The 15,341-nt window shown below is 47.8% G+C and overlaps 1 protein-coding gene across 6 annotated transcripts in view; it reads right to left on the bottom strand.

Moving 5' to 3' along the window:
• Positions 1-15,341, bottom strand: part of PPFIBP2 (PPFIB scaffold protein 2) — a 149,511-nt gene that overhangs the window by 38,639 nt on the left and 95,531 nt on the right. For 2 of the 6 annotated variants that reach the window (XM_077286656.1, XM_077286659.1), the window contains exons 6-12: positions 14,441-14,572; positions 10,269-10,361; positions 7,334-7,445; positions 6,820-6,852; positions 5,476-5,537; positions 2,354-2,429; positions 498-604 (exon numbers count right to left, since the gene is read on the bottom strand). In XM_077286656.1, coding sequence (XP_077142771.1) covers positions 498-604; positions 2,354-2,429; positions 5,476-5,537; positions 6,820-6,852; positions 7,334-7,445; positions 10,269-10,361; positions 14,441-14,572 — 615 coding nt within the window. Of the gene's footprint in view, positions 1-497; positions 605-2,353; positions 2,430-5,475; positions 5,538-6,819; positions 6,853-7,333; positions 7,446-10,268; positions 10,362-12,251; positions 12,441-14,440; positions 14,573-15,341 lie in introns of all 6 variants that reach the window. The other 4 variants (XM_077286661.1, XM_077286658.1, XM_077286655.1 and 1 more) reach the window with 3 other exon arrangements.

Raw genomic sequence — 15,341 nt, 5'->3', positions numbered from 1 at the left:
AATAGAAAGCACCGGCGCGGTGATGGACGGCTAATATCAGGCTAGACACAGATGGGCGACAGAAAAATCATCTTCATGAGAACCAAGATGGCCGACCGGAAGCAGCTATACAACCACTTCCTGCCACAAAAAAACTGAAACTTGACCTCCAGGCACAAAAAACCCCACTTTAGGTTAGATTTCTTCCTGTAGACTAGTCTGGATTGCATTTTTTATGACAGGAAGCAGTGATGTGGCAACTTCCTGTCGGCCATATTGGTTTCCATGAGGTCTATTTCTCTGTCACGCCATCATGTCTCTTTCCACAGGCGCCGGGACCGTTACAAGTGGCCGGGCAAAACTGAATGTCTGTACTTGGCAACAGTCCAGAATTTGGCGCTAGAAGTGGCAGAGCTTCACCCAGACCATGGCCAGAGTAGGCATTTTGGGAGAGGTCCCGGGCATTGGCGGGACTTACAGTTTACACATTAGCAAGTACCACATTTAGGCCTCATCACCTCCGACTTTAGTAACTCCATCGACTGGTTATTCTTTGGAATCAGTTTCATGATGGTGGACTCCACCTCGTCCTCGCTGGCAGCAGACAGGATTCGTTCTGAAGAGCCTGTTGGGAAGGTTTGAAGACCATTACATGTTTAGGACACTCAGTTCCTAGTTTTCTTCAAGGCTGAATTTGATGATGCTCCTTGCACTTGGCACGATCCCGGGGTCTTGTCCAGGCCCCTCTACCAGTGATACAGATCTGGTCAGGATCTAACCTCATACTAGGCCCAAGCTTCTCTGATCCACTGCCACTATGACAACACTTCCTGCCTGGTGTTCAATATATATTTTTTTTTTTACGTGAATTATATAAATCCAAATCATGATCCCAAACAAATGCACATGAAAAAGCTTTAATGTGGCTGGTGATTTGGCTCTACACCATAGACTCCCAGGTCAAAAGCAGATGACAAGAAGGGTTATCATGGGGACACAGCGACTGAGCAGCCCTAACACTGCTAAATCCACATGACGAAGGGGAAAAGTTTTCTGAACGCGATTGCGACAGAATAGAGTGCCGTATAGGAACGATATAGGAACGCTGTATTCTGTATTGAAAGAGAACACCACATCAATGTCTGTACAGCACTATGGAACATGCTGGCGCTATGGAGGCAAATAATCTCTGGAAAAAATATTACTGGAGATTCAACCTTCCTTTTCAAAGATGGAGCGGGGCAGTGGAAATCACCAAGTGTCTTCGGCGGCCAGCATTTGGCAATAAGACCCGGACCACCATAAACTCCCATAGTCAGCCACCATTTGGCCACAAGACCCGGACCTCCATAAAGTCCTATAGTCAGCCACCATTTGGCCACAAGACCTGGACCCCCATAAAGTCCCATAGTCAGCCAGCATTTGGCCACAAGACCCGGACCTCCATGAAGTCCCATTGTCAGCCAGCATTTGGCCACAAGACCCGGACCTCCATAAAGTCCCATTGTCAGCCAGCATTTGGCCACAAGACCCGGACCTCCATAAAGTCCCATAGTCGGCCAGCATTTGGCCACAAGACCCGGACCCCGATAAAGTCCCATAGTCGGACAGCATTTGGCCACAAGACCCGGACCCATTATCAGATCCCCATAGAATCCCATAGTTAGCCCGTCTTGACCACCTGTCCATTGACTTCTTTGGGGAAAGTAGCCCTCCTGAATCAGCAAACTAAGGGTCATCAGGACCTTGATGGACAGTAGTCTCAGAACGGACCTGCACAAGTTTGTAGGACAAATTCTGAGCTCATAAAATCAAAGTAATTTAGGAATTCCTGAATTGTGGACCCCAAAATAGTCAAAATGGGAGGGGGTACCTTGTCCCACTGCAGCGGAGTAACTCTAAGCTTGTGGACTCTAAAGTATCATTTTCAATAGGACTCCCAAGTATCATGGACCCTTAATAGCATTGGTCCTATATGGTTCCAGGGACCTTCCCAGCCATGGCCCGGGTGCAACCCTGACCCCGCTATAGCTTCCTCTCTGTCCACCAGCACCATACCGCGGCAGGGAGACTGTACATGAGCCTCATCTCTCTATTCAAGGTCAATGGCAGGGACAATGATGGCTAGACACTGGCGATCGGTGCGGACTCGCGGAAGAATACACAAGGAAGAATCCGTGTAAAACTGTAAATTACAAATGTGCCAAAGAGGTCGTGACTAATATTTTGTGGAAGCCACAAATGCCACCTTCAGCTGGTCTGGTCAAAGGGTTGGCACTCATGTTAGGCATCCTTGCCCTATGGCACAAGGGCTGCCTGTGACTCCAGATGGGTGGCACTAATACGAAGTGATCTAATATGTGCCGCCACTCACCATGCGTTGCCATCACAAAGTTCTTCACCCGTCTGTACTGGTTTAGGAGCATGGTGAGTTCCTCAATTCGGAGGTCCTAAAAGGCAAATGAAAAATACACAGCCGTTCACATAGCAGACAGATGACCGACCCCTTGTAAGGGGGTGAGAAGACGACACCGTGTTAAGAAAGAGTTAAATGTTATAAAAGTATTTAATTTTGACAAGTTTTATAAAAAATCTGCATTTTATCCTTATGGCCGGTTTGTGTCTCGGTTTCCTGGAGGTTTTACCTTAAGGCTGTCCCCGGGGATAGTGGAAGGCTGTCCACAGGAGAACCATTACAAGGCATAGTGATGCAGGTAGCTGCAGTCAGGGTAAGATATAGTTAACAACTTGGGAACAGCCCATATAGTGGGAGGGGTTAGATCAGATAAAAAGGGGAAGCACTTCCTAGTGAGAAGGAAGTCTCCGACAGTGTTAGTAGCGACAGGTTCAAGGTCGACGGATGAATAAGTGCCAAAGGGTCCTATCAGCTTCAAGTCTCTCAAACAGTATGAGGACCTCTGAAGTTTCGTGCAGATCCAGGGGTGGTCCAGGGCCTAGAAGAGGCTTCGGAGTCCATGACTCTTTCTCCCCTAAGTTGAAGAGGTTGGACGGGTCACAGCAGGAGGGAAAGATGGTGGGCCTCAGAAAAGCTATGTTGGATAGAAAACCCCTGGATCCAACAGAAGCTGTTGAGGAGCGGGCGGTTTGGGCACAACGGAGGCGAGATCTGGTGGCGTACCGGGCAAAAGGAACACCAATCAGGGGCCTCGGTCTCATACTGTATGCCGCAGCCAAGTGTATGCGAATTGCAGGGTAAAACTGGCTTTTGAACCGGATGAAATGTCTCCCGTCGTGTGTACAGCTGTATCCGATCCCAAGGACGGGGAGGTAACAAGGACTCCCGAACAACAAGTGAGCACAGAACGAATCCCACAGCACAACACACATGAGGTCCCTGTCTAGAAAAGGGGCTTCAGGGTGAATCGAAGTCTGAACCAGCCCACGGCACCGGCCGGCCCCCTTCAGCCTCTCAAGAGCTCATGAGGGCATTTATATAATGGCTGCCATGTTCGGGACTCTGTGCCATCGCACAAGATGCCAACCACCGAATACCAGACCCAAAATAACTGCTGCAGCTGTGAAACCACCAGAAAGCCACTCCAGAGCGAAGAGTTCATGGCTCACAGCTCAGATGTTTCCAGGGCCGTCCTGTGCCAGAGCAGACGCCACGTATTCCCTCTCTCCACGGCTGCCAAGTCCATGGAACAACAGAGTAAAGTCATGCACGGTTTAAAGTGTCCACTCCACCAAAAAAGGCTGGGGTAGAAGAAACAGTAGAAGGCTGGGAAGGTGCCAGGCACAGCGTCAGTCGCCAGGTACAGCGTCAGGCACAGCGTCAGTCACCAGGTACAGCGCCAGGCACAGAGTCAGTCGCCAGGTACAGCGTCAGTCACCAGGCACAGCGTCAGTCGCCAGGTACAGAGTCAGGCACAGCATCAGTCGCCAAGTACATCGCCAGGCACAGCGTCAGTTGCCAGGCACAGCATCAGTTGCCAGGTATGTCGCCAGGCACAGCGTCAGCCGCCAGGCACAGCGTCAGCCACCAGGCACAGCGTCAGTCGCCAGGCACAGCGTCAGTCACCAGGCACAGCGTCAGTCGCCAGGTACGTCGCCAGGCACAGCGTCAGTCGCCAGGCACAGCGTCAGTCGCCAGGCACAGCGTCAGTCACCAGGCACAGCGTCAGTCGCCAGGCACAGCGTCAGTCGCCAGGTACGTCGCCAGGCACAGCGTCAGTCACCAGGCAGAGCGTCAGTTGCCAGGTACATCGCCAGGCACAGCGTCAGTCACCAGGCACAGCGTCAGTCGCTAATATTCTGACACATACTTTTGATTATAACTATGGCTGATGTCCGTGTCACAGTCCCACCGTCTTGTTTCTTGGGTTCTCGGACTTTTATCTACCCCATATTTCGTGAGTAGACCGTTTATTCCACAAGGATACACTTCTACTTTAATCAGTATTCTTCATAATTTTGAGTATGAGCAGCTCAGGTATTCAACAGCATAGAGAATAAATTTAAAATATAACTTTTAATTATATCTGTTAAAACTACCTTATGAAAAAATAGTGACCAAGTGTAAATAAAATGTAAAAATTCACTTATCCACTGTATGTCCAATCGGACCAAATAATATAGGTGTACCAATGTCCCTTTTTAATAGACACCCTATATCATATAATAATCAGTTCCAATTCTGATCAACATTTAGATTGGATACTAGATCAAATATATTTATGGACCGTGAGACTAGATCAGAAAGGATCCTAATAAAACATATAATGTTTGATCCATAGAACATTTATCACGGTCTCCATGTGGACTTACTTGCTTGGGTATATATATCAATTTCCACAGTGTTTAACAAACAAAATAATTAGGAAAGATCTCACCCATCAGCAGTACGAGTACCGACCATTCCTTCCTCATTTTCCATACAGTGGATAAGTGAATTTTTACATTTTATTTACACTTGGTCACTATTTTTTCATAAGGTAGTTTTAACAGATATAATTAAAAGTTATATTTTAAATTTATTCTCTATGCTGTTGAATATCTTAAGGAGAGAGAATCTTGGGATTGACCCTATATCATAGTGTTGGTTATGAGCAGCTCAGGCCAAAGAACAGGGGGAGACCTCCCGAAATCCCCGAACAGCGGGCAAATTTCCTGTGCACCACTGAAGCCTCCGATACCTCCCGGAAAGCAGCAAGACCAGGAGACTTATTGTCCGCTTTTATCATCACTTTTGAAAAATGAAAAAAAGTTGCCCATTTCTACACCACAGTGGAATACAGCCCGGTCAGTGGAGGTGCCGGGTGTCGAACACCCACTGATCTGACACTGATGATGTATCCAACATCTGAGTCCTGAACAACTTCTAAAAGAAATCAAGAGGTGCAGAAAGTGGGAAATATAAAGAAACTGGTGGAGATTCACATTAAAGATCAATCTTAAAAAAACAAACAAAGCAGAACACAACAGCCGTCATCCGCGTCCCCTGAATAGCGCCACCCTGCTGCGGCTCCATCTCACCTTTTCATCGTTGGCCGCCAGTAACGTCTCCATTCCCAACTTTAGCCTCTGGACTTCTTGATCTGCAGGGCAGAAAATCACATTTATAATGATGTCACCTGTTTGTTTTTTTTATATATAGATTTTTTATGATTGGCGGTTTTCATTCCGGTCACATGATTAGGTTTGCAGAAAGCACAGATTTCTAACACGAAGTGCGCGTGGTGCTAAGAACCCGAGCGGTGACTATTCCTACAGATCTAGGTCTATCGGGATCAGAAGCACGTGGTACTGCAGGTGGCTACAACTATCTGACATAACGAGGGGCCCTAAAGGGGCGGTCTATAGAGCCCCATTGGGTCATGTGGACGTCTTCTGAGGGAGATCAATCTATAAGAAAACCTGTGGCCCCTGCCCATTCATTTAAGGAGACGCAGTACTACATTTCTCCTCTAGTGGTCACTGCAGGGAAAATGAGCGGCTGACAGTATCCCTCCAGGGCCCGATCAGCTGCATTGGACTTCATACTGGAGAGGACCCCCTTAAATTTGACATATACACTTACCCTAAAGTAACAGACCTTAACCCTAGTAGCGCCTCAGCCTCTGTCATCTCACTTGCAGCCTATGCAGAGCGCAGCAGGAAATAATAAATAGTCTTGATGCTGCGCTCTGCATAGGATGCTTTTCTCTAGTAAATCGCCAGTCACCGTGGGGGAACCTCACTGCACCCCTGCACCGCTCCCAGAAGAAGCAGAGCTTGTAATGCCCCCCACTCATTGCAGTGGACAATGGGGGGGTCGGGGTGTGACATTTTGCATTTTCTTCCCAAGTAACACCACTGAATAAAACAACCAAGATTACGGTGCAAACCACAGTGGATGAGCGGATGTGTCTGTATAGATGGAGGGTGGACCCTCAGAACGATTGGCCCTGAGAAAGCGGGAAATAAAAAGTACCATTTTTTTTACTTTTTCTTTTTTTTTGTTTTATACGCTGCAGTCTTTTACGTTTGGAAAAAAATAAAACTACCGGAATAAGTTACCAGAATTTCCTTTATATGTGAAATGGAAAGAAAATGTTAAATGTTAAAACAAATCACCCCAGAAAAAAGGCAAAAATAAAAGGCGGCAACAATCAGAGGGGATTAATCCAATCTTCACACACACAGAGCAACCAGACAGCGGCCCCCCCAGGATTCGGAGACCACGATAAATCCCGTGATTCCCGGATTACGGAGACGCGGAGGAAGCGCTGACATGAGGTTAGCCGTCTGTTTGCTGCTAGCGATCAGGGAAAGGTTATTGCAACAATGTAGCATTACAGAGGACAGGGGAGGGAAGACGGAAGAAGGACCATGGCTTACTTTTCTCTTTTATCCTCCTCTTAAATACTTCTTCTAGGGGACAGGAAGAAGTAAAGAAAGCAAAATAACGCAGTTACTCTCTGTAGGATAGATGCATCGCTTACTCTTACTAAACAGAGGGCGTGCACACTTCTGCAACCAACACTTGCATTGCTCAATTGCTTCTAACATACAAAATGAAGCCATTTATATAAGATTCTAGACTAGAGCTGTCCTCCGTTTGTGTGTACTCAGCTCCTGCACACACAGCTATGTGTCTCCATAGTTACAGACCACAAACAATCCCGGTGCAGTGTGATCCTGATGCCATACTCCCAGCCGTCGCCCCAACCTCGACCTAAAGTTCAATAGGCGGCCAAGTTATAGGGTAAGATAAAGGGTCAGATCAGCCAGGGGTTGTGTGTGGTCTGCAGGCATGGAGACGCATGGCTCTGCACAGGAGCTGTATACACAGGACAGCAGGGGAGTTTCAGGTTATCCTTTGCATTTCTTGGTCTCTGCCGTCACTTATTACCTCTTTCTGAAGATTCATTTTGTGCAATTGTTTTGGAGGAGATCTGGCTCTGTAAGCGCTCAATTTCTGCGTCTTTCAAGGCCAGCTGCTCCTGGAGTTGTGCGATCTCAGCCTAAAAGAAGAAAAGTAAGAAAATGTCAGAAAACTGGATTCTGCCACAAGATAACGTACAGGGTCAATCTGCTAGCAGTGTGTTAGTGGGAAACGTTGCGACCACCACCACGCCGAGCACGACCACCACCACGCCGAGCACGACCACCACCATGCCGAGCAAGACCACCACGCTGAGCAAGACCACCACCATGCCGAGCAAGACCACCACCATGCCGAGCAAGACCACCATCACGCCAAGCAAGACCACCACCACGCCGAGCAAGACCACCACCACCACACCGAGCACGACCACCACCACACAGAGCACGACCACCACCACGCCGGACATGACCAGTACACCGAGCACAATGAGCATGATCACTATACAGAGCATGACTGCCATACAGAGCATGACTGCCATACAGAGCATGACTGCCATACAGAGCATGACCGCCATACAAAGCATGACCGCCATACAAAGCATGACCGCCATACAAAGCATGACCGCCATAAAGAGCATGACCGCCATAAAGAGCATGACCGCCATACAGAGCATGACCGCCATACAGAGCATGACCGCCATACAGAGCATGACCGCCATACAGAGCATGACCGCCATACAGAGCATGACCGCCATAAAGAGCATGACCGCCATAAAGAGCATGACCGCCATAAAGAGCATGACCGCCATAAAGAGCATGACCGCCATACAGAGCATGACCGCCATACAGAGCATGACCGCCATACAGAGCATGACCGCCATACAGAGCATGACCGCCATACAGAGCATGACCGCTGTATGTATCACAGAGAGCATGAACATTACACAAAGCATAGCCACTACATAGAACGTGACCGGAATGAGCTCTACACAGAGGCTTCCTTGCAATGGCATATGAGCAGTGTAACCAAGGGGAAGGCGGTAGTGATGAGCGAATGAGCCCAGAGAACTATTTATCCGAGTATCTTGGGCGTGCTCGTATATTATATCCGTGTCCCCGTGGCTGCATTATTTGCCGCTGTTAGACAGACTGATCACATGCAGGAACAGCCTGCTTGTTAGGAATCCCCACGTGCTCAGGATGTCCAACAGCTGCGAATCGCACGGGGACTTGAACACAATATAGGACGACGTCCAGATGCTCTGATAAGACGTTCCCAGAGCACGTCTGCTCAACACCAGTCAGCGGCAACAAGGCTTGTGCTCTAGGTGCCATCAACCAGTCAAAAGTAGGTTTTGAAGGGAACTGGTCATGTTGACAATGCCGTCTGATCTGCGGTCAGGATGTTATAGAACAGGAGGAGCCGAGCAGTCAGACATTACTGTGGGGAAAGGGTCAGCAAAACTTGTATATTGTTCAGTGAAATCCGTGGTGTTTGTGCACATGGGTCCAGTGGGCGGGGCTACATAGTAATCGACAGTCCTACCTGTACGACTGTCCATGCAGAGGAAGCTGTCAATCACTAGTAGCACCGCCCACTGGACTCGTGCACAAACACTGGGGATCTCAACTATATATCTACCTATACACACACACACACACACACACACATCTCACACACACACTGGCTCCTCCAGTTCTGTACTGGGACGTCCACAGATCGGACGGCGCACAACGCGGCAGCTTCTGACCACTCTTAGATTGGTCTTTCCTAATTATAATATATAACACTTCCATGTGCCCGTCACCGACACTGCGGGACCAGCCCGTCCCCAACACTGCAGGACCAGCCCGTCCCAGACACTACACTGCAGGACCAGCCCGTCCCCGACACTGCAGGACCAGCCCGTCCCCGACACTGCAGGACCAGCCCGTCCCCGACACTGCAGGACCAGCCCGTCCCCGACACTGCAGGACCAGCCCGTCCCCGACACTGCAGGACCAGCCCGTCCCCGACACTGCAGGACCAGCCCGTCCCCGACACTGCAGGACCAGCCCGTCCCCGACACTGCAGGACCAGCCCGTCCCCGACACTGCAGGACCAGCCTGTCCCCAACACTGCAGGACAAGTCCCGACTGACAAGGGGATGTTAAACAGTTGTCAAATGTTATCTATCTCCAGCAGAAATTACAGAGGAACGGCCCAAAGGTCAATGAAAAGGGGATTCAGAACTAATTTTTCGGTAGAATGTACAATATTTACCAATACAAACTATTGAATTTTCAGCTGTAGCTTTTTTTTTTTTTTTTTTTTTAAAGAGACCCCCATATCTGAATTCTGACCACCATGGCCGAAGTCTCCGCTTCTCCCTTGCACTACTTTATACTTTAACATATCTTTAGTTTGGCACTTTTAATGTCACCCAAAGGACGCCCTCTAGGCTCCTGCACAGGACGGTTTTATCTTTCTGGGCATCTCGGATCTCACACCTGTAGCTGCAGGGAATCCTGTACAGGGCGATCCTGCCCACTGTAGATGGATGGCATCCAGGAGATGGGCAGCTGAGCGGCACGCTATGTGCACCTCCGAACATGTCCAGCCGTAACCATGCCCTCTTCCTAGACCCGGCTCGCCCCCATTTGCTGTCCCCTCTTCACAACTTGGCCCCACATCCCTGGGACGACTTCCAGATTTGTTAGATTTCAGGTGGTTTATAGAGAGACCTGGGACATTTGCTGACTCTCCTGGGTGGCTGGCATGTCTCCTGTTTTCCAGGAGCGTCCCTGATGTCCCAGGGTAGATGATGAGTATGACCTAGAGGAGACGTTGTACATGCAGCACACGACATTGCCACCACGGCGGTATCTGATCACTGCCATACAGGCTCCGCGATCACAGTCCTGGTAACCAGCAGATACGGGCGTGTATAAGTACAAGTGCATGGACATTGCTAGCTCACCTTTGTTGCCTTGAGTTTCCACTCGTACTGTGTTCGCTCATTCTCCAGTTCCTCCACCCTAATTTTCAGGCTTTTCAGTTCTTGCATTAACATCTGTGAACGAGACCAAGAAATATACTCCATGAGCAGCGGGCAAGGAGCGGACATCCACACAGCGCAGGCAAAGGGTTCACAATGCTCATCCGCACAGCAGATCCGCAGGAGACGCCACCGCTCTCCAGCCTGTCCACACTTGAGTCTGATGTGCTTTACAGATTAGGAACTTTCCCACCTATGTCACGAAAACATGAGAACAGGTGGACGAGTTCTGGAAGGTGTCTCAGCAAGTCCGTGCATCGCTCCGGGCAAAAATAGATTTTACTTGTTGCTCTTAAAGTACAAAAATCCACCTGGAAAGGAAACCTGAACAGTTTTACAGTGGGGCAGTGTGAGAGTAACTGAGGCCGAGCCAATGGCTCGATATAAGGCACAACTGCCATTCAGAGGTGGATCTCCTTCATCCAAAGCAATATGGATGGACTACTGACCGTGAACACATTGGCTATATGGGAATGTCTCTGGCCAAAACCTTGTGGAAACCTCTCTGGTTACCATCTGTGGATATGTCAAAGCCTAGAAGACTCATCTAGAGGAGACTCATCTAGAGGAGACTCATAATGAGTTGGAGGCTTCCAGAAGACAAGAGGAGACCCCCCAACTCCTGGAAAAGATCGCAAATGCCCATTGATTAATGCACAAGCCTCTCAGAAGCAGCGCTCCCGCAGCATTTGTTCAGTGCTTTGCCGGTGACCCCTGAAGCCCAGCGGCACATTTGTAGGTTGGAAATGTTGGTGGATTAGGTGTCACCTACTGAAAAAGTACTGTGGTCATGCAAATAAAGAACAATCCAATCATGCAATCTTGCAAGCCCCCACGTCCCGTAACGCAATGAGAACAAGTTGGCAAGTTTGGCTTGACCTTAAGTCTATAAAGCCCTACAGTTCCAGATTACACATGCTGATCTACGGTGCCTCCACATTGCAACCTGTTACCGAGATGCTCTAAAAAAAAAAAATACGGTCTAGCTGCCAAAAGTCACAAGTTTTCAGAATCGATCTTGATTTTTTGCACGAAAACCCTGACACGTTTGACTCAGTCTACAGCTGAGAAGCTGTTGGTTTTGTAGACACCCATCCTGATGGTGAGCAGCCCCGATTGTTTTTTGCATGTCCCTCAGCAGGGTTGTTGGTACTCTTGAGCAGGACTGGGCCCCTACTCTGTCCAAAGTAATTTTTTTGTAAGTACGTGAAGCCTTTTTATAGCTGTCTTATTACAGTCAAGTACAGCATTCACCATAACGTGGTCATTAGACTGCGACCACCAGGTTGGGAGAACATCAGGAGATACCAGAACTACGGTACTTAGCCAGTAGAGGATGGGTTCCAATTTCTAAGGTGGGAGGAGTGAGGCTTTATCCCCACCATACTGATATTTAGAAGTCCCGTGCCCCCGAGGAGGAAAGTACAGATTGTGATGAATTACTCAATCCCAAACAATCATGCAAAGTGTTCTGTGGAGTCACAGCAAACCATCAGCAGAGAACCATCGAAAACGGGGACTGCACAGCTAGAAGACACAGCAAGCACACACAGCACTGAGGACCACAACTTCCCCCAGAAGAAGTGGCCACCTAGAAAATAGGCAATTGTAATTTGCGATGAGTGAATCAATTGGCCAAGGACACCTGTACCGTAGGGGCAGTTATAGGATGGGGTCGGCTCAGATGTTCAGCCCCTCTATAGTGAATGGATGAGTAAGGGGCCTCCTGACCGAAGGCCTCAGCAGAGAATATTTAGGCTCCAAGTGATAAATAGAAGTTTGAGAAAAAACACAATTCCAATAGTTCTCAAACATTTCCAAAAGCTCCAGCAATTCTCAGACTTCCTCAGTGCAAGGTCCAGACCCCAATCACAAGGCATGCAAGTTTCAGAATACTTCTCATACATGCTTCCCTTCACAGCCAGAGCAGCACTTCCCCGGTTGTGGGGGGTCACAGCTTGGGCTGTCGTGCCGGACGGGCTCGATCACGTCAGTTATGCTAGCTTGGATCTCCCGCTCCTGGATTTTAGTATTGATCTCCAGTTGGAGTTTGCACATCTGTTCCTGGAGCTCATTGATCAGATTGACTACAGACTGCAAAAAGGCAAAGAAATAAAAAAAAAACAATGTGTGTAAAAGAAAAAAAAACCCTGAAACTAAAAGAATTATATAACAGAAAGGCAAAAAAAGAAAAAAAATGGATAAGAAAAAAAAATAACAACCAGAAACTAAAACAACAATCATAGGAAGGCAAAAATGAAAAGATAAAAAAGTGCACAAAAAACAAACAAATAAAAAACAACACAAATCTATAAGAACTGTGTCACAGAGGGGTAAGAGTAAAAATGCTACTTTTTAAAAAGGATGAACAAAGATTTCTGAGGCCCACCAGGACCACCCCAAAGCAATGTCAGTCCCGCTCGTGGACCGGTCGTACCTCACCTGCTTCCCACGGTCTCAGTCATGTCTCCCGATAGCAGCGTGTGTACTTATTTATTTTCTCCCAGGAAAAACAACCTCTGCCGAGACTGCAGCTGTAGTTGTTGGATCTGCGCCCCCTTATTTGTCACCCACCTGTACGCGGGGGCAGTTTAGCATCGGTATTATGGCTGCACATAGCGGCCCATGTGGGTAATGACCCAAACTAACTTCTACTGTCATGAGGATTTATGATGTCGTTCGCTCAGGTGAGGATGTCCCATCCGACACACGGCGAATCCTCCCATCTCAGGGGTCCGTCTGGAGGTGGATCCTTCCAAATTATTGGGATCCATATACAAAATAAAAATGATTGCTTACGACCAATTTACGATGGAAGGAAAACTCCAGAAATGACAGAAATTCTGGAACTTTCCATGAGACGTCCTGTCGTGCAGGTTAGACAAGGATATTGTTTATTTACACAGATTCCTCTCCTCCTCCTAATATGTCTCCATCTCCGCTTCCTCCGATCTTTAGCCTTGTAGCGCTGAGGATAGTGATGGTCTCATGGTGAAGGACGAGCGTCGCCCCCGGTGTGACCGATCACTGACCACAGCGTCAGAAGAACCGCAAAGTCCAGAGCAAAGGACTGAAGTTCAGCACGGAGGACCGGAGAGAGGCAGAGGTGTAAGGACGGGCGAGGGACCAGTTAAGGAGACCGACTGCTCTTTTTTAACCCCTTCTCTGACCTCCTTCTTATTTGTCGGGGTCTGGAGAGATCTCGGAGGATAATAAGGGTCTTTTCAGGACACCTTTGAGTCGGAACAATTTTATTTGAAGTAAATAAAACTGGTCCAACTGAGCGAATGTGTCTGAACTGTAATCTCCAGCTATGACTTTAAATCTTGGGAATAACCCTTTAAGGTGAGGAAGTATACTGCGCGAACCCGGAAGGACCCCCAATGTAACAGGGCCAACATGAGACCCCTTTTGCGTTGCATTTGGAAGATCCTCCCTCTTTTTGACAGATGGAGAACTGGACACTGACGTTTCCTGCCATTATTTCCTCTTTTCCTTGTGTTACATTGTGTAAAACATCTACATGAAAACCATCAGCAAGATGCTGCTCACCGAGCCGTTATTCTTCCTATGGATAATGGTCTCCTGCAATAAGTGAGCTGAGGAATAATCCTCGGAGTCCTTCACATCATTATTCATGTGTATTCTTACAAGCCGCCAAAAAATGGAATTAACGACCTAATCAGATCTGTAAGCAGCACCTGGCCTGATTGCTGACACTTTCCACGGCAAAGAGGATCTCCAGGATGAATGAAAAATAGTGAAAAGTTCATGTAGATATAAGTAGAAAGAAGATGATGATAAAAGTGAAGCATCAGGCCAGGTTGTCGATGAGCGCACGGGTTGTCCACCATCTAGTATTTCACATCCACTTTAGGGACTTGGATCCAAAACTAAATCAATTCTCTAACACTTATAGGAAAAAATGGAGAGAAGGAGAAACGAAGTTACTGCATCCGGGGAAAGTTCTGGGAATAGATCTGATCTCGGCTGGGATGGAGAGCGGCGGCAGGAGGACGTCAATCCCAGAGGGGTCCGAGCAGATGTCAGATTGTATATAAAACTATGTGTGGGGGGACGAGGGGGCGACTCACCTCAGCCTTAGTGTGTGAATCTTCACAGTCGTTCTTCTCTTTCTCCAAACCGACCAGCTTTATCTTCAGGTTGGAAATCTCCGCCATCAGATCCAGCTTTTGGGTCTCTAGCGACGTCCGACTCAGAAGCTCCTACAAAGAGAAGAGTTATCAATGCTACAGATACACCGCATAAAATACACACAAATATATATATATATACACACACAGATATCGGGGGCGGTGGAGCCCCCCTCCACAATACGGCTTACAAATATCCGTACAGTAAGACGCCATATACTGGACCTTCATGTTACACAGTGATAAGTATCAGTGCAAGTACATACCGCCAGACAGCGCTCACATACCGTTTCCATACAGCGACCAAATACCATTACATAATACACAGTGTTACACAAATGTGAATATAATAATGGAACATAAAAGGTTTATTACATTTACAGTTGCATAAAACCGTGTATATTGTTGTGTCACTGTGTATAACCGATATAACCTGCTGTGATAAATTTCATTAATTTCACTGTTTTGGGTCATCACAGTGACCAAATAAGACCACCATACAGTGACCAAATAATACAATGTCCTTAACACTACCATACAATGTACGGATAAGACCGCCACACACAGTGCCCAAATGATTCCACCACACAGTACCAGAATACAGTGCACAAATAATATCTCTATATAGTGCTCATGTGAAGCAATCATACAGTGCTCAAACACCACCAACATAAAGTGACCAAAAATTACCACTATACAGCAGTCACATCGGAGGACGTTACTGTAGGTAAATTAGACAGAACGTCAACAATTCCTCCATTTCTAGGTCTCCCCCAGTCCCATAACCCGGAGCCGTCCACTTCCTACAGTGCCACATTCTGCGGGTACGGACGGTTCCCTG

This window comes from Ranitomeya variabilis, chromosome 2, assembly GCF_051348905.1.
Source record: "Ranitomeya variabilis isolate aRanVar5 chromosome 2, aRanVar5.hap1, whole genome shotgun sequence".
Classification (NCBI taxonomy): domain Eukaryota; kingdom Metazoa; phylum Chordata; class Amphibia; order Anura; family Dendrobatidae; genus Ranitomeya; species Ranitomeya variabilis.
The sequence above is the reverse complement of the archived record's forward strand: the minus strand, read 5'-3'. Positions and strand labels throughout refer to the sequence as shown.